The sequence below is a fragment of the Natator depressus genome, chromosome 6 (assembly GCF_965152275.1).
Source record: "Natator depressus isolate rNatDep1 chromosome 6, rNatDep2.hap1, whole genome shotgun sequence".
Lineage (NCBI taxonomy): Eukaryota > Metazoa > Chordata > Testudines > Cheloniidae > Natator > Natator depressus.
The window spans coordinates 49,461,675-49,481,588 of NC_134239.1; the positions used below are offsets into that span (position 1 = coordinate 49,461,675).

At 42.1% G+C, this 19,914-nt stretch overlaps 1 protein-coding gene across 2 annotated transcripts in view; it reads left to right on the forward strand.

The window, feature by feature from the left end:
• CTTN (cortactin) overlaps window positions 1-12,466 on the forward strand; it is a 36,788-nt gene extending 24,322 nt beyond the window's left edge. For both annotated transcript variants that reach the window (XM_074955232.1, XM_074955231.1), the window contains 6 exons: window positions 295-364; window positions 4,625-4,773; window positions 7,975-8,064; window positions 8,903-9,092; window positions 10,177-10,248; window positions 10,780-12,466. In XM_074955232.1, coding sequence (XP_074811333.1) covers window positions 295-364; window positions 4,625-4,773; window positions 7,975-8,064; window positions 8,903-9,092; window positions 10,177-10,248; window positions 10,780-10,916 — 708 coding nt within the window. In that variant the 3' untranslated portion in view covers window positions 10,917-12,466. The remainder of the gene's footprint in view (window positions 1-294; window positions 365-4,624; window positions 4,774-7,974; window positions 8,065-8,902; window positions 9,093-10,176; window positions 10,249-10,779) is intronic.
• The last annotated feature ends 7,448 nt before the right edge of the window (window positions 12,467-19,914 follow it).

Below are 19,914 nucleotides of genomic sequence, written 5' to 3' on the forward strand. Positions count from 1 at the left end.
AATAAAATTAGTGTTAATAGGAATCTAGTGTGACGTGTCTCTGAATGAAGGTTAGCCCTAAATAGTGTGGTGTATTGAAAGAATTAATTCCCTTTTTCATGTTTTAGTCCCAAAAATGTAGTGGGCTTTAAAAATAATAATAATAATTAATAAACCTTGGAGGTAGAAGTCCTGATTTAGAATGTTGCAGCAGAAGATCATGCAGGTGTGTGCTGCCTTGTTTACTGAATGAGCATGTGATGAGAGAACTGGTGCTGCTTTGTGTAGTAGTTGATACTTTTTCATTTCTGGTAGAATGCATCGACTTTTGAAGATATTGAGAAACTGTCATCAACTTATCAGAAGACCAAGCCAGTAGAAGCTGGTAAGATTATATTCTTGATTACAGAATCCCTTTTTTATGTTTCTCTCATGGGCTGTAGAAGGTGGGTCACCTTACTGTGGCACCCCTAAGGTTATTTCACCCCCTTTGGTACCAATGAGTAAGAATCCAAGCTTCCTTTTTGTGACCTTGGCAGGTCAGTAGCACCCACATATGCCTTATTTTACTCATTGTAGAGTCTGCTCTCTGAGTGACAGGTGACACTCATTTCCCCCCTCAGTATTAACATTTGAGTCCAAATTAGAGTTGCATTTAAACAATACATTGTTTCTTTGTGAGGGAGAAAAAACAGTACCAAGAAACTAAAAAGCATCTCCTTGATTCTCACACAGGCTGAGACTGTGCTAAGCTTTTCTAGAATGGGCTAGACAACTTAGGCTTTATCTACATGAGAAAATTGTACTGATTAAATTAGTTTAGAAATGGACTTAATTAAATTCGGTGCAACATCTTGTGAAGATGTTCTGTTTCAGTTTGAAAGTCATTTATATCAACGTAGGTTATGTTGGCTAAGTTTGGTTTCTAAACTGACTTAAACCAGCACAACTTTCTCATCTAGACAAGGCCTTACAAAGATCAAAGGTAAGTAATGTTGATGTTGCATGTCATTTCATGTTAGCTAATTGCTTTTCTCCTTTCCTCTCTCCAAATCTTCTGGAAGGCTGTCTAGGAGAGCCTTTCTTTCTCTCTAAAGAAGGCACTTTCTTGCATAGAAATATTGGCCTGAATAAATATTGACTGGCTTTACTTAGCAATCTTATTTGCTTTCCACAAACACTGGGTTGAGTTAATTTTAGTTCTCAAAGTATCACAAATACTACTACTCCTGAAGGAATTCTGCACCAAAAGTTTAAGAATTCGGCACACGATATTTTAAAATTCTACAAAATTCTGCACATTTTATTTGTCAGAATAACACAATATTTTCAATTATTTGCTGACAAGTGTTTTGAAATAAATTACCAAAATAATTGAAAATGATGTGATTATGTTGTTTTGTTTTGACAAATAAAATGTGCCGAATTTTTAATTTTTGGTGCAGAATTCCCTCAAGAGTACCAGGGTTCTGTGTGGTGCAATCTGGATGCAGACAGCTTGGTGGGACGTGTGTGTGTGTGTGTGTAATCTGGATGCACAGGAGCTTGCGGGGGTGGGGAGGGTCTGGGTGCTGGGGCAATGGGACTCTGCAGGGGAGTTCAGGTGAAAGTGGTTAGGGTGCAGCGGGGCAGGGTCTGGGTGTGGGGGAATCAGTGGGAGGTCTGGGTGCTGGGAGAGTGGGGATTGGTGGGTGGGGGTCAAGGTGCAGCTGGTTGGGGCTCAGTGGGGTGGAGGTCTGGGAGTGGGGGACTCCGGATGCAGGGAGTGAGGCTCGGGGGGGATTTGGGGTGGGTTCGAGGGGGGGGGACCCTGATGCAAGGGGTGAGGCTGAGGAGCAATGGGGCCAGGAAGTTGGGGAGGGGGTCACTTTATGGGAAGCCGCTACCCCTGTGCATCTGGACCCCCCAGCACCCAACACCACCCCCCCGTAGCGCCTCACCCCCCGCCCTGCACCCATAACCCCCGCCCCGCACCCATAACCCCCACCCCACAGAGCCTCACCCCCTGCACCCAACCCCCTCCTCCCACAGTGCAGAGCTTCGTGCAGTTGGGGGAGGTTTCTGGGGGTTGATTTGATCCAGCCCCGGCTGCTCAGTGAGGGGGCAGGGAGGAACTTAGTCTCCATTGTCCCGCCCCACCCCCGTGGTGACTTACCTCTCCCTGGGCTGCTTCAGGTGCCCGAATAGACACACCTGCACTGCCAGGGAGGGGTGAATGAGCACTAGTGCAGCCTCTCTTTGCTCCCCCACAGAAACCATTTTTCTGTGGGGAAGCAAAGAGAATCTGTGCGGGGACACGTTACTGAGCACGCACAGTGGTGCAGAATTCCCCAGGAATAATTAAATACACTCACACCAGAATTGTTTGCACAGCCACCTTGACAGCACTCCAAGTAGGGAACAAACAGAGCATTGTGACAAAAGGGTCCAGTTGCACTAGGCAAAATTCACCCCTGTGCTGTGGGCCAGAACAAAGGCTTTGCACTGCCTGAGTCCTGCTAAGGTCCTCAGAAGTCTCTGGGCCTGATCCTGCAAGCCTGTTGTGCGCGTGGAACACCCATTAAATGCAAACAGAGGTGGTTTGCGGTACGGGGCCTTATGCTTTGAATGAATCTTGGAACAGGGAATATTTCTTTTCCTTCACATGTTAGGGGAGGGAGAAGAAAGGGCAGAGGAGTGTGGTTAAGATGTATTTTGACTATTGGCAGTGTAGCTGCTGAGATACCATGTCTGGGCTGTGTCTGTCTGCCAAGACTTTGACATATGACAAAAAGCTAAGTGCTGAACCAAGTTGTTGCAGAAGAAGGGCTTGTAGTAACTGAGCTTAAAGAACCTTAAGAACTGATACTTAGATGTAAACAGCTCTCTTAAAAAGCTTTAGTACTGATGGTACTATACTTCCGTGTCAGATTTCTTTAGTGAAATCTTCCTTTTTTTTAGCATTGTTAGCATATGTTTGGGGTGGCAAAAGAATGAATAGCACATCAGCTCCCAAAAACACATTGAATTTATACCAAGAGGATGTTGCTACAGTGTATGTCAATTAATTGGCCAAAAGATACGAAGCTCTACACTCAACTCAGTGGCATTTGTTAGTATGTCTGTAGTACAGTAACTTTGGAATGCCACATCCCAGGAATCTTAAGTGCCTCCTGCTACTACTTACATCAGGGGAGGGCAAACTACGGCCTGCGAGCCGGATCCGGCCCCTCAGGGCTTTCAGTCCGGCCCGTGGGATTGTCAGCCCCGTGGCACAGCGGAGCTAAGGCAGGCTCCCTGCCTGTCCTAGCCCCGCGCCACTCCTGGAAGCAGCCGGCACCATGTCCCTGCAGGGGGCAGAGAGCTCCATGAGCTGCTCTCGCCTGCAGGCACCGCCCCCCATGGCTCCCATTGGCTGAGAATGGGGAACCACAGTCAGTGGGAGCTTCGGGGGTGGTACCCATAGATGAGGGCAGCATGCGGCAGAGCCGCCTGCCACCCTCAGGAACCGCTGCCGGACATGTTGGTCACTTCCGGGAGCAGTGCGGGGCCAAGGCAGGCAGGGAGCTTGCCTTAGCCCCACTGTGTGCCGCTGCCACCCCAGAGCCACGTGAGGTAAGCTGCACCCCGAACCCCTTCTGCACCTGCACCCCAACCCCCTGCCCTGAGCCCTCTGCTGCACCCCAATCCCTTTCCCTGAGCCCCTTCCCACACCGCCTCCTGTAACCCCAATCCCCTGCCCTGAGCCTCCTGCTGCACCCTTCCTGCACACCACATCCCCTCCCACACCCCACACTCCCTCTCAACTCCCTTCCTCAGCCCTACATTCCTGGCCCTGGATATAATTTCGCCACCCAGATGTGGCCCTCGGGGCAAAAAGTTTGCCCACCCCTGATCTGCATGTATCAGAGGCAGCCGCTCTACTTGCTGCATGGGGAGAGTGTAGCCTGGACTCTAACAGAAATAAGAAAAGAGCCTAACAGAAAGGATTTGGGGACAGGAAGCACAACGGTCCAGAGAAATGGGGCTGCACTGGTGAGGGGAGCAGGGGAGTGGACCAGGTGGTGGGAGGAAGCAGTGACCTGGAAAGGACTTAGGGCCAGTGAGTGAGGAAGGAAGGAAGGAAGGGGAGCAGACTTGGCAATTTGGGGGAGCAGGAACCCATAATGGAATGGAGAGTAGGGGTGATGAGGAAAGCAGGAATTGGGTGGGTTGGCATGGAAGTGGGGACCCAGAGTCAGAGGAAATGGAGATGGGGAAGGAAAAATGGGGCCCTCAGAGAGGGGAACATGGACCTGGAATGGGTGCGATGGGGAAATGGGGACCTGACAGGGGTATGGTGGGGGGAATGATGACCTGGCAGGACACTGAGCCCCTGCCATGGTGGGTGAGAGAGGAATGGGATCCAGTGATATGAAGGAGTGAAACATGGGTGACACAGAGCCCCTGCCATGAGGTAAGGGGTAGGGAGACTTGCAGGGATTCCCATCAATAGAGAAGGATGGCACACGGGAAGCCCTCATGAAGTGTGTGTTCCCCCACTATGAAATCTGGCTGTAAACTGACTCCAGTATGGCACCTTGCAGAGATTCTGTCCAAGTAGAACACTTTTTTCTGTTTTTCATTTTGATCTTAAATTTTTTTAAAAATATTTGTAATGTTACAGTGAATAATAAAACAAGCAACATCCGAGCTAACTTTGAAAATCTAGCCAAGGAAAAGGAACAGGAAGACAGAAGGAAAGCAGAAGCTGAGAGAGCGCAAAGAATGGCCCAGGAGAAACAAGAACAGGAGGAGGCAAGAAGGAAACTAGAAGTAAGTAAGATTCAGAGCCCTTCTGGGCAAACTCTGGTGGTTTCTGAGTGTGGAGTAGGAGAGGAGAAGGGTATATCCTCTAGAAAACATGCTCCTTTCTTTCTCTTGCTAGACTTGGACATTTAAGTATCCTGGTGCTAGCACTTCACCTGGGAGCCAGGGCCCCTTTCTAGCAAACTGCACCTCCAGACACACAGCTGGACTCCCACAAGAGCTATAAAAGTAACCTCTGAGTAGCTAATGGAATCCTAGAATTGGAAATGGAGATAATGTTGCTTAACCTCGACATGCTTCATAGAACACAGTGATGCTGGAAATGTGCATGGTTTTTAATTTTGAATAACTAAGTTCTACTTAGTAGTCATGACTGTCCCCTGTTAATGAGACTGGATGGTTTGAGTGTTAGCAATAAATGTTCTTTCACATCGAGGTCACTGGCTGAAATCCAGGCAAGGTTGGTAGTTGCCATTCCTGGGAAATGAGTTGGTGATCTCAGTCTTGTCTCTTAGGGGACAGGGCGCCATGTTACACATATAACCATCCTTGTTAACAATTTCAACAGACGCCAAGGATTGAATGGGTCTAGAGAATGAACTACCATCTCATCTCTATGGGGTATTGTGAGTTAGACTGAGGGAACCTTGCACAATTTCCCATAGACTGAGGTCATCTGCCTCCAAGATGGTCAGTGTAGCCCTGCATAGATTTAAAACATCTAAAAATTGGTGTGTTACATTCTGTGTGGAAGAGAGATTTAAAATACCACAAAATAAATTCATTTATTGTTACATAACCCAAGCTATGTCTAAACAAAGAAACATACAACTAGTGTACATATAGTCAAATACAATAATAGCAGATAGGCTCGTTAATTCACAATTGAACAACTGATTTTTTGCAGTATAGGTTTCGTAGGGCATGAATGCGAATTCTCCCACTCCTGTGTCTCCAGTCAGAGGGTGGTCTCTCCATCTAGACTGCTTCAGCTTATTACCTCACTGCTTTTGTTGGTTACATGAGATTTGTTTTGTTTTCCCTCTCATGCTCCTTTCACTTCTAGTTAGGATGGTGTTCAGGAAGCTTTTCTTTAAATGCTGTGTTGAATCAGCCAATTTCTAACGATTGTTAGTCTCAAATGCTAGAAGTTGCTTTCTAATCCAAGCTTCATGTAGAGCAATTTATGGTGGCAGAAACCCAGCTCTGGGCTGCTTGGCAAGACCATATTTTAAGCATCTTAAATGTTATATGGAAAAGCAATTACACTGTTGGCATCTAAACTACAGTCTGAGAAGCACATAGCCATTGTAAAGAACATTATAATTCAATCTGTACTTAGACATCTGAAGCTGCTAACTTAGGTTGAAAGTATCTAATGCTATCTTTAAACAGAGAATTTCACTTATTTTACACTTGTACCAATTTAAAGTAGTATAATGCTTGGCACTTTTCCAGTGCTTTTCATCCAAAGAACATAAAGCCTTTTTCAAAGGTGGATGAATATCAGTGTCTCCACTTCATTTTTAGAGGTAAGGAAACCGAGGCACTCAGTTTAACTAGCTTACCCAGAATCACACAGTCAATGGCAGAGCTAGGACTGGGAATCTGTGAAACCTTTCTTTTGGGCTACACTGCAAGAAGTCTATCTAATGCTACAAAATATTATGTATAAAATAATAATTACAGAACTTAAAGGTGAACTGTAAACAATTTTTTTTTTCATTATTTTGCTTCTTAGTAATGCATAAAGAACACCTCTAACTTTTCTCAACTTTTTTTTCTGCTTGCTTGCTTTATCTACACATCATACATTTCAGGTCTTGGATTCCCTATTGCTATAGAACTCCCTGAGAAGACTCTCCAAGATACTAAAACCTGAGCAATTGCAAAGAAAGAGGAGACTTGTTCACACTGGGACAGATTTTCATAAGAACGCAGCATCAGTGTGTTGAGTTCTTCAATCTGGGCCAATGTTCAAGACTCTTGTCCTTGTGTGTTGGTTATACTTGTTTAACTCAGCCTCTTGACAAACAATGAGGAGCAAAGGTTTCTGTATAAGGCTTTTAGCTGTAGGCTGGGATTTCTACAGAAGGTCTTACAGGGAAGACTGGGCTTGATAGTCCTAATTTTTTCTAAAAAGTTGAAAAACACAGTATTTCCCTGTCTTTACCCTTCCTTTTTTTTAAATTGTGAAAAATGCCCTGTTTTTATCATAAGGGAGCCATAAAAAGAAAAGATATTGGCTGTGTCCCTGCAAAGAGCACATACTTCTATTCTCGGAGTACTGCATGCTCCTGAAAATGTCTGTTACATTAGTGAGAAGAATTAAACACAGGGCAGACATGTTAATTTCTGTTGCTGAATGGCACAGGCAGTTACTCCTGAGTATTGCAGATAAAGAGGCAAATACTAACTAGCTGGCAATGCCTAACTTTTTAAAATCATGGTAATATTAACCTTTCTGTATTTTAATATCCTACCTCGGTCCAGAATTAACCCAAAAGATTCACGCATCCTTTTGCCTGAAGATTGCACCTGAATCAGGGGCAATATAACATGCAGTGGACTGTGTGGAGCTCCAAATTGTTGCATGCTGTGTGGCAGAATGCGGTGGTAGTGTTGCTTTTATTTACACCATGTGGAAACCTTATGGAAATTCAGGCCTCAGCATTGTAGCAAATTTAGTTCTGTCCTAGCTATTCAAAGCCTGTTGCCTTGTCAGCTGGTTAACATGCCAGGAAAAGCTTAAAAGTTTGTTTCTCATCAAAAATGACATGTCAGTTTTATAACTAGAACATGTGGTATCAAGTTCCCTACACTTGAATTAAAATGCAATTTGAAGCCCAGTTCATGGATTTTAAAATACTGAATACAAATAACCGACAGATCCTATGCAAATATTCCAAAGAGCAGAATCAGGTGCTCGCTTTACATTCTACACATAACCTACATAAATTACTCTTTTTCTTCTAATCCGCCCTATTTATTCACACACCTTATGGCCAGTCTAAACAAAACACACAGGTTTAATTATGCAATTAGTTAGATGCTGTGTTTTCAAGTAAAAATAACCCATCCTTTGTCACCAGTCCTTCAAGAGTTAAAGAGCATGCTGGTCATTGCACCCACACTGCTGTTACTTCACTATCCTGGAGTCACTGTTCAAAGTTATCCTGAATTTAATCACTTTTCTTTTTGATAAAGGAACAAGCGAAAGCCAAAAAACAAACTCCACCTCCATCTCCCACCCCACAGCCAGCTGATGAGAAGCTGCCCTCAAGCCCAGTTTATGAGGTTAGTTAAAATCACAATTAGTAGCTTGTCCTAAACACATCTCAGTAGTGAATAGGCTTTATATTTGTGGGTAATTTTTATGGCTTTGCTATAAACTTAGGATGTCCAGTAAATTGGTAAGCTGCCTTCTTGTAGGAAGTTCTATTTAATGAGTCATGGCGTTTGGGTTTTAAAGCTAGATGTGTCAATGTAGGGAGATATATAGGTAGCCTTGTATCCATTCTCTCCTGTTGAAATATTAATAAGGGGTTAATGTGGGAAATGGAGTACTTATAACAATTAATGTTAGGGTTCAGCCTTAAAGGGTGAAATTGAAATAAAGTGAGAGATGTTTTATTCTTCCTAGTATTAAAATGTGATTGTTTTTGTTGTAAATAAGAAAATATAAATGCAAGCAAAAAAGTGTCTAATTTTGAGAAATAGACTTGTCTTGTATCATAAACCACCATTTATTAGCAATATAACAATATTTACACAATGGACCTGTTGACATTACAGACACACGTGTCTGCTTAGTTGAAATGGTATCTAGAGATTTAAAGGTATCGTGTCACTAGTTCCTGGAATCATAACAGTGATGGCAGACTAACTTGATATCTGTAGAATAGCTGAGCTGTTCTGTTGGATTCTAATCATACTTAGGGTGACCTCAAGACAATCCTGCACATGTACATATTGTCGTGTAGTATTGAATATTGCCATTTTCAAAGGAAATGTTCTCACTAGTTTGAATTCTAGTGCTGAATGCAGTACCTAGGAACTTCTCTTCTGCACTATTGATGTCATGCTTGAGGGGCTGCTTATGTGACCTTGACAAGTTTCATCTTTGTTTTTCTAGGATGCAGCTTTATATGAGTCAGATGCAACCTACAAGAATTCCAATACAATATATTCAACTGTACATGAGCCAGAATCCAGCTACAAAGCTGAAGAGTCAGACTACCAAGAAGCAGTCAGTCAGCGGGAGTCAGAATATGACCCAGAGACAGTCTATGAAGTGGCAGGGGCAGGAGACCTCTATCAAGCAGGTAGAGTGCTCTTATTTCTGAGTTGGTACCTTCAAATGGTAAGTAGTGAGTCAGTGAATAATTGTGCTAATACGTCCCTGTCACTGGTTTGGGCAGCAACATAATCTAAGTTGTTAACATTTTAATTTTTAATTTAAATGTGCTGATATCAAATTAAAGGGGCAATATGGCAAAGAAGAACATTGACCTGCCTTTATAATGAGTGGGCCTTATTTCCAATGCTGAAAATAAATAAGATTCATGATTTAATGTTGAACTAACTATAAGGCAAACTAGTGACTGCTTTTAGCTGAAGTTTAGAGAGAGCCATCCTCTTGCTTCTACATATGTCATGTAACACAAATTGGCTTTGGAAAAAAATACAAAGGTGAACTTCAAATAAAGGCTTATTTTCGCTAGTGCTGGCCAGCCATCTTGAAAATCCTACTAACAAATAATTGCCTTTAGAATTAAGCAACAGACACATCTTTTAACCTTTGCAGTCTGGGACATTAAGCCTAGAAAGTTAAATCTGCTGGTCGGGAGAGTAGAGATTGGAAGGGTGTGTTCCTGTTTCATCATGTAACTTCGGGGGTGGGGGTGATATAAGGTGTGCAGGATGGTACTTTTTTCATCTTGTAAATGCATTGTTGTTTTTCTCAAAATTTCTTCATAAACTAATTCAAAGCTGCCTGTCTCTTACCCTCTCACCAAGGCCATGCGAGAATGAAATTTCTCTTCAAAGTTTGTCCCTGGATCTAGTCACATTTTATAGACCTTTTCCTGAACTAAAGCCGTGGGGCTTCATTTCTACCCTCTCATGCTCCTTTCTATAACAGCCTCCCCATCCATCTCAATTTCTAATTTGTTATAAAAATACCAAAGAAACCAATCAAAACCTATGCCAATATTGCCAAAATTGTGCCTCTTCTGGGTGCACACTGACACAGTTGGCTAGTTTTTTTCCTTACTTCAATCTGTGGTCCAAATTACAATGGGGATGTGGAAGATGGGTGCCAGATTACACTTTCATAAATGAGGGCTCTATCTATACATAGTGTGGTTTTAGTTCTCTAATGTGTCTGTCTTTTCTAACACTCTTTAGAAGCAAATACTTATGATGAATATGAAAATGAACTTGGAATTACAGCCATTGCCCTTTACGATTATCAGGCTGGTAAGCGCGGGTCTTGTTCTCTTTAATTTTGTAACCTATGAATAACTTTCTGTCTAGTGTAATATTAGCATAATACATATCCTCCACCCAGAATACATTAAGCCCAGCTCTAGCAGTTAGATATTAAGTGACTGCCAGGGCTGAAGAGTAACATGAATATTACGGTTATAGAAAGTTTTCCTTGGTGTGATGGGTAGCAGTCACTATACAAGATTAACAGCATACCCAACTTATAATAGATAAGAATTGAATGTTCTCCTTTTAGGATGAAAGCTGTCACTAAAAACAAGTAAGAGGGAGTCTGTTGCTCAGAGAAATCTTTTGATTATCACATTTTCTATCCTGTTTTAAATGTCCTTGTTTGGCGCATTGGAGAGAGGAAGGTAGCTAACATTACTAAGGCTCTCTGTGAATAACTCCCTTTTAAATCACTTAATGCTACTAAAAATACCATTACGTAGGAAAAAGCTGACCACAGTAGAACTTCATGTGAGAGTACTGAACACATTGCCTCTTCCACTCTTTTCTCAGCGGGCGATGATGAGATTTCCTTCGATCCAGATGACATCATCACGAACATAGAAATGATTGATGACGGCTGGTGGAGGGGAGTGTGCAAAGGCAGATATGGGCTTTTCCCAGCCAATTATGTTGAGCTGAGGCAATAAAGAATATTGTCAACCGATTATGCCTTAATGCCATAGTCATTAAACCTGATTTAATACACTACAAATCATGATGCTTTTTTGAGGATGGAGGGGTATATACATATTGCTTTTATATTTAATACTTTGCTCATGCTTTTTAAAATGTTTATGCCACAGAATTCGCTAATATATTGTAACTCTTATGTTCCCCACCAAGGTCCCTGGTAACGGTTCTTATGTATTTTGAAATATTTTTCCTTATTCTTTGCCAAATTAGTGATTGGCATTAAATGCCATTTCAAGGACTATTAGCTGCCTGTCATAAGAATGCATGTTTCACTCATACCTGTAAGTGAACAGAATTACCTAGTGATTAAGTCTAGTTAGTCTTCCACTAAATGTTGTCAGCTAAAGATCATGGCTATGCAGGTAATTTGCATTTCCACTTAAGAAGGAGTACACCTGTATTTCCATATATAGTGTATGGATAAGGGAAGAGAAGGACTTGAAAGTTTACAGTTAATGACAACTACCTAACTTTGAATATTGGCCAATGGTTAGAAATATATTGATGCTATGAAGGAAACAGTCCAGTTATTCGTTATTTCATTTTAAAGTGAGGTCTCTTGGCTCTAACATGGACTTTCTCGTGCTACCACTTTTGTCTTTTCCCCTATGGACATCTTAGCACTAGCTCTTGCTAATCGCTTCGTTCTCTCCCCCCTCCCGAAAAACCCTTTTAAAGTTGTTACAGAAGTGCTTGCAAAATTCCAGTGTTGACTCACCCAGGGACATGCTTGGTCTTTTCAAGGAACCCCAAACCGGCATCCAAACCAGTACCCTACTACCTACAGTAACAGTCTCACTGCTTTAAAGATTAAAAGGCAGTACAATGTTGCTATATTGCATTGTGTGTACAAATATATTTTTGCTCATACAATGAAACAGGCAGGCTTGCAGTTCAGTAAGACAGTTATAACCGGATTTCAGTCAAGAAATGTTAATACAAATAGCATAAAACCATTCCAGATAGTCTCCACTTCTGATCCACAGAAAAACAACTGTCCTCTTTATATTTCAGCAGAAACTGCCAGTAACATTTGTCCCTAATGATGGAGTTAATCCTGTTTTTTGCCAAAATAGAAATTGAAGTTCTTGTCACTTTTAAAAATTGGTTTATTTCACCACAAAAGTTGGTGTCCCTGCCAAAGATAGTAAGTTCCAGCTAATAATGCATATGTTAAATGTGTATATTGTCTGTATCCACCTTCTCATAAAAATGAGAGTGGCAGTGTGGAACTGGCACATTTGGACCAGTGGAGAACAGAAAATTTTTGTATAAAATGGCACAGTGTATCTAGGAAGAAGGTATCATGTGGAAACCAAATCTTGGGTGATTGGGACAATCTTTAATGAATGTCATGTATGTCATATGACTATATTTTTTTCTCTCCCATGGTTTCATTTCTTTGTCATATTGCATTAATAGATTGGGTTGGGTTTTATACGCAGTTTATTTTATCCAATTTTGCATAGAACACCACATAGGAGATATGATTTTTTGTAAATTAAATATTCAAATAAACTTTTTGAACCATTTTCATGGGATACTTTTGTATTTTAAAGCTGATATTTCAAGAATGTTGAGGTTTCAGTTCAGAGATTCTCTTTGTTCACTCATCTGGTCACCTTCACCATATCTGCTTCCATGTCAATCAGACCCTTAACACCATGAATAATGAGTATTTCCAGTGGACACTGCTATGTGGTGCCCAGTTATTGCAGTGATAGGTACCTTTCTGAATGAGTGTCCCAGCAGCGCTCTGCTGAACTTTCTGAACACTTCCCTAACACGCAGATCCACTGGCTAGCCTCCTGTTCCTGCCCCCATGTGGAAACATTTAGATTTTAAAAAAGGGGGTTATGGGCCAGAGTTTCAAAAAGAGCTTAGCTCTCATTTAGGCACTTCAGTGAAGTGAGCTGACTCCCCCTGCCCAAAACAAACACATGCAATATGCCACAGCTCCCTTCAGAGAATGAGAGGAGCGGAGAACAATGGGAGCTACAGGATACTACGGTTTTTTGAACATTTGACTCCTAACTGTGTTTTGTGAGGGAGAAAAAAGCTGAACATAACTGGCTCCTAAGAAAACCAGCTGCTGCGTGGGTCATAAAACTTTACCTTCATAGCCCTGCTATTCAAGGTCCTGAAGCATTAGCTTCTCCACTATTTTTTTGATACAAAGCTAAAGCAAGTTGCGTATCTGTGTTGTAGAAACCACCTTGGAAGAAGCTGGATGGGAGTAGGTTGTAGCTGTCCAAGGAGACAGCCAGGCCTTCTGGCATCTGGGTGGAAATTGTAGATGGCTTGGGATTTTGTGTCCAAAGAGGTAGTTGAGCCTTCTGGTACTGGGGAAGAAGATACATATTCTCCTTTTTTCCCCCTTCCCTCATGTGGACAGGGTCATAGGTGACACAAAATTCTGGGGGGCAACTTGAATTCCAAGTTCCCCATCCCACTAACCCTTCACTAGCTAGTAACTAGGTACCCCCACTGCTCTTCCCTTCACTGTGAGACCTGAATCACCTGAGAATGAGTAAGTATGCTAGGTGCATGTTATTGGGGAAAAAATGATCATAACTGGAAAGAGATCCTTGTTAACTGCTACTAGGGTTTGGCACTAACATCCACTTGAGATTAATGAGGCTGATACATATCTCAGAGCTTGTGGCTCTCCGCAGACGGAGGTAGGTAACACTGCATTGCTTTACATTTAGTTCATACTTTGAAGGTTTTCTTTGTAACTCAAAGAAAAAATAAGTTCCTAACCCTTTATCTTAAATTCTGTTGCACATTTAGGGGAGGGGGCAATGGGACTCTGCAGCTGGGAACTTGCCCAATATAGGGGTCTCTGCGTATACCAGATATATTAATTTAAGCACTCTTGCTTTTAAAATAATTTGGACAGACACATAAGCAGCATTAAAGAATAAATATACATGACAATTACTTCAGACATTCAACAACAGCTGATGCCTGGTGTGGAAATCTAGGCTTGCAGTGTCAAGGGTTAATTTTTATACCAGTGAAAGTATAATAGTGCCACAGGATGACTGGCCCTTTAAGGGGGGTTAGAGCTGAGATGCACCTGTGCCAGAGAAGCTTGCCTCCACAGGTGGAGGAAATGAATTCACTGTGGGGAGGGAATGCAGTGGCTAAGAGCTGGCCTGCTTGGAAAAACAGGAGCAGTCTGTGGCTCTCAGAGAGGGAAGAATCAAACAGAGGGACTACAAGCAAAGAAGCCCTGTGGGTCAGCATTCTAGAATGCGTAGGAGCATAGCTAGGAGTACAGGAAGAGGCCCTGGAAAGGCTACAGGTATCGAAAGCCCAGGCCAGTTGTGTAGGGTTCACAAGGCTGGGAATCCATAGAAGAGAATGGGTGTGGGCTCCCCTTATGGTGCCACCCTGTGAGGGGGTGCAGTGACTCCTAGCCATTAAGGAGAGGACTGAGCTGTTGGTTGTTGCTACCTTTTTACCAAGCAAGATGAGGCAGTGACCTGTGCCAAGAAGGGGAGGATAAAGAGACTGAGCAGAGCCCAGGAGGGGCTAGAGCTTCACCCAGAGGCAGGGCAGAGGTAGAAAAGGAGACAGACCCTCAGAAAACATGGCTGTGCCCAGCTTAAGGCTGGGACAGAAGACTGGCTTTGTGTTTGTTTGGACTTTGGGACTCTGGAAGAGTCTGAATTGGCTGGAGGGCTGAGTTACCTCAGCAACTGAACAGTGCAGAAGGTGAGAGGAGATGATAAACTGAGACCGCAGTTGGGCCTCGTGCCAGACCAGGTAGGCTCCAGTTATGTGTAGAACAGAAACAGTGTCTGCAAACTTTAGTCTGTGTTGGTTCTAAAAGTCCCTTCATGCATGATGGCAGTAATTGTGTACTGCTGTGTGGGTAGGTGCCCCTGCAGCAGAGGACTTTCATGCTAACTGATCGACACTCTCTCAACAGTGGTAGAACTGATAAAGTGGGAAGTAACAATACATAAAGAAGAAAGCCAAGTGCTTGGCTTATGTCCTCAGAAGTGACACATTGTTAGTCAAAAGGGAGGTAAAGAAGGATCCATCTAACAGGAAATTGGGGAGATTATGTTAATGGGATGCTATCAATTTAAATCATGCCTCAGCTTGATTTTGTTTTTTGTTTTTCAATCTGAATGTTAAGACACCTAAGATCATTGTAACTGAAAATTTAGAGAATATTTTTTTCTTGTTTTGTTTCATGCATTTGACAGCACTTTTGAGTGGTTAGTTCTAGGGCTTTCCCTGTGCAGTCAGTTTTCCCTTTTTTGTAAGTTTTTCACAATCTACTCAGGAATTACTTTTTTTTTAAACTAAAATATAAATTTAAAAACTGTCAGGGAGACTTTGGAACAAACACAGCATCTGAAGCTACCATACTTCTGACTTTGGTAAGGAAACTTTGACTAGACTGCCAGTTGGCTGGTATCTTCTGAGACTTCTAAAAAGGGTAGTAATTTGCATGAAGTAATTTTCCCCTTTAAATGGAAGTAAATAAGGGGCCACCTATGGAGGGGAAAGCCCTGAAGGCAAAGATTAAATTATCCTCTGCAGAAACTTACATCTTACAGTTTTATATGTGATGTGTATATAACCTCAGTTTTAGGCATTTGACAATAAAAATAACTACTGCAATGCTACTCTGTCTCCTGATCTAGAGAATGGAACTCTCTCATCTAACTCCCTCTATAGTGGAGATGAGACTATACCTAATTTGTTAATTTAACAGCTTCCCACTGAGACTAGTATCTTAGAATAGGTGACACTTTCCATACATAAATACAAGAATTTCCAACTGCAAATTCACAAGAAATCTGTGGTCTTGCCAACTAGCCCATATCTTAGGAAGATAAGAGGTGCCTTAGAAGTAGTCTATATTTGTTACGGCTGTAATGGTGCAGCAAAGTTTTGCAGTACTATTTTTTGAATATGTGCTTTTTTTCATTAAATATTTATATTCTGGTAGCACCCATAGATGCTGTGTGCCCATGTTATTGTTGCCTTCAAGGTATTTTCAGGCCTTAGAATAGCAAGATAGTTGATTCTTGTTCATAAGTAGTACTTGCACTCATGAGCAATCTGCAACAATACTCTGGTAAGAACTATCCAAGTGTAAAAGTTACCCTAGTGGGTAACTTACAGGAGCAGGAAACAGGACTATTCGGTTCTCTCACTAGCTCTGTCATTGATTCACTGTATGACTTTGGGCAAGTCCTTTAATTCCTCTCTGCTCCCAATTACCCACTCTGTAAAATGAATAGAAATAATACTTAATTCATAGGCATGCTATGAGGTTCAATTGATGTTTAAGATCCTCCAGTAGAAGGTGCTCTGGTAGCATTAAATATTTGTATGCAGTATCCAAACATTTGGTTATTGAATCTTTTAAATGTTAATATTTGTTTATTTACAATATGATTAAATGTGTAATAAAAATGCTCTGTAAAACAGTTAGTAGCAGTGATGCGAAGAACATCATCTGAAGGGCAGTTATGTGGGAGGTGGAGAAATATTCAAAGAATGTGAAACATCCCTGATAAATGCACTTGCATTTGTACAGCAGGAGCTGTGATCATCTGTTGTGCTGTGTATTTTCTTTCCCATTACTTCCTGACTATGTGTTGAAGCCATAGGCGCCGACTCCATGGGTGCTCTGGGGCTGGCGCACCCATGGGGAAAAATTAGTGAGTGCTCTGTACCCACCGGCAGCCAAGCTCTCCCCTGCCCCGCCCCACCTTCTCCTCCCCACCTTGAGTGGGCCGTGTACCCACTCCTCCGCCTACCTCCCAGTGTTTCCCACCTGGCCACACCAAACAGATGTTTGCATGCTCTGGGAGGAGCAGGAATGTGGCGAGCTCAGGGGAGGAGGCAGGGCCAGGGCAGGGATTTGGGGAAGGAGTTGGAATAGGGGCAGGGAGGGGGCGGAGTTGGGGTGGGGACTTTGGGGAAGGGGTGGGAAGGGGCGGGGCCTCATGGAAGAGGTAGAGTGAGGGAGGGGCTGGTGCAGAGCTGGGATCGAGCTCCCACGGAAATGAGGGGAAGTCGGCGCCTATGGTTGAAGCAATGTGATTCTAACTTACTTATGGTTTCCCTGCGTATTGTTATGAAATAGTTAAGCAAGTGCATACAAGATTTCATGTTACATGTTCTCAGCTGGTAGAAATAGTTATTTTGTGTATGGTAGATCTGAAGAGCTTGTCACACTTTGTGCCTGAGGATTCTCTCCTCTTAACTGCAGGCAATCCTGATGCCTTCAGGGAGCCCTCTGACATTCTCATCCATCAGATAAAATGTCCTAAATAGGACTGAGTAGCCCTGTCCCTTCCTGCTAGTTTGATAGCAATTAAACTATCCAGATATTTCAGAGAGAGAGCTCTTGGCTAATGTGAAGACTCTAGCAAGGGTGTCTTTTTAATTTAAAAGGTACTGTAGGTAATGCTTTAACTATATATACAAAGAGGCCGATGAAGATGCAATCCACAATATGTACCTAGGAGGGTTAGTTAGTGTATCAGAGTTGTTTTAAGAGCCTAGCAAATCTTTATCAATGTATTTATAGACTGCATTTTCTAAAACCTCTCCGTAAGCTGCTGCTTTACTTTTAGTTTGCCCAGATGGCAGGCTTAAGAGGATGGTGAAGGATGCTCTTGCATTCAATTTGTTTTACATAAAGCCTTGAAGCTGTGGAATATTGTGCTAGATTTTTATATGCAATGGGTCTTTTCCTGCTGTTTTACATTGTGACCGGACTCCCCATAGTGGGGATAAACCCAACAACGCAGTTTGTGACAATTAACTAGAAACAATGAGTGAAGGAAATTACAGTCTGTAGTATCATGGCAGTTGTTCTGAATGCGAGATTTTGCTTCAGCAGAGTGACATGAATCATCCTTTTATATCAGGTAAAGGGCATAAAGAGAGCCTGCATGTGGGTCTCAGTAAAATCTCACATTATGTACAGTATCAGGAAATAGTGCCCATCGCTGGTATTATCCAAAGCTTGAAAGACTTGCAGCACTAGTCTCAAGATACTTTAGGTCTCCATCATGTCAAATGGAGCTGTTTTTAGATACCAAAGTAAGAGGTGCCTCAGATTAAATAGTCGTATTCGAAGAACACTTTTGCAAACACAGGATTTATAAGCAAGCCCACATATTTCAAGCCACAAATATAAAATCTCCTAGGAGACTTTAACCTATCAGAATAACAGCAAGAAGGTGGGAGTGTGGAAAATATGAAACAGTATGACTGTCAGTGAAACCATGAAACAAAGGACTAATGACAAAGCTTTTTTCCTATATAATGTACTAGGCATAATTGTAAACCTGACCACAGCAACTATCATTTTCTGGATCATCTAGAGCATGCAGAGCAAAGGAGAGGGTCATTAACACATGAACAATGAGTCATTTCACTATGATAGAGAGCTCAGGGTACGTTTCATTTCATATAGTTAGCATTTACCCTTTTACTTAGAGACTGCAAGTGTTAATAAGCATCATACAACTTTCAGACAAAAGTACAAATAATTAGTGCATATTTTACTATACTCAAAGTAAAGGATATTTGAAGGATTATCCTTATCTGCAATCTTATGTTATACTGAGAAGAAAAGTTTATTAAATTTAGGGGAGGATTTTGTGCGTGTGTATGTATGTATACATGTGTATAACCATGCATTCTTAATGGTACTATTGGCCTCTCACATTATGTCACATTGGGCAAAATGTTTGTAGGATGGTTTACAAATAACAGTCATAACATTGCTTCTTGCCTTAGAGATTGAGGCAGTGATGGGCAAATGTTTTGTTGTTGCCACATAAGGAGGAAAACCCCCAAAGTCAGTCTAAATTTGTAATGCAAAGGAAGGGAGTAGTATCCTGAAAGTCTCCCAAATGCAGAATTCAAACTGATGACAATGTGGTCTATTGAGGGCCTTCTGAAGGAAAAGGGATGGCATTGCCTTGAGTTGTGTTGAGAGTACCTCCAAAGACAGTTGCAAACAAACAATAGAGCTTTCAGCAATGGCCGATTGTAATGATTAACTTTTAAAGGTCAGCTGCAATCAGGCAAAATTCATGAACAATTATTCTCACTTACATGTAAGCTTCCAGTATACTTAATGGTCTGCTAGTTTATCATCCATGGTAGGTTGGGATAATGAAAATAGGAGACTCACTGCCACAGTCAGAAGATACAGTGATCTCTCCTGTGCAATTGTGTTTTCTCATAGACTCTCTCTAAACCTTTCCCTTTAGGTCAGGGTTTAAACAAACCATAGAAATGTAGAGCTGGAAGGGACCTCAAGAAGTCATTCAATCCAGCCCCCTGTGCTGAGGCTGGACCAAGTAAACTTAGACTTAGAGAACTAAACCTAGAAGTGGTGACCTTTCAGATTTAAGATAACTATAGACCTGGTGGCTTCCAAATGAGAGGTGACGGCAAAGAGTCTGCTTCCTCCTGTCTATCATCCCTCATTCTTTGCCTGTCCCACACAAGATGAGAAGTAAGATTATCATGTAGGCATGTATTTGGGGGGATTCATTTCCTTCTCTGTGTAGCTGAAGGTGAGGAATCGAAACTGGTTGCAAAAGATGCTTAGATGTGTGCCTGACTAGTATCACCAGTTCAGCTGCCCAACCATCTCCCTACTCTTGGACCACTTGTGAGAGCTGATGGGTAACGCATTCTGTAGAGTCAGGAGAACAAGTTTTAGCCACCGTGTTGCCCCTGACATACTGAATAATCTCAGACTTGTAACAGCTTCTTTCTGCCTGTTTCCCCTTTACAAAATGGAAATAATATTTACCTTTGGGAGTGGGGGAAAAGGGTGCAGGTGGGATTTCAAGGCTTAATATGCCAGTGTTTGTAAAGCATTTAAGAGTTTTGGATGTTAGTACAATCTACTGTTAAAATATTGGAGAAGCCCAAAATAGCAAACAA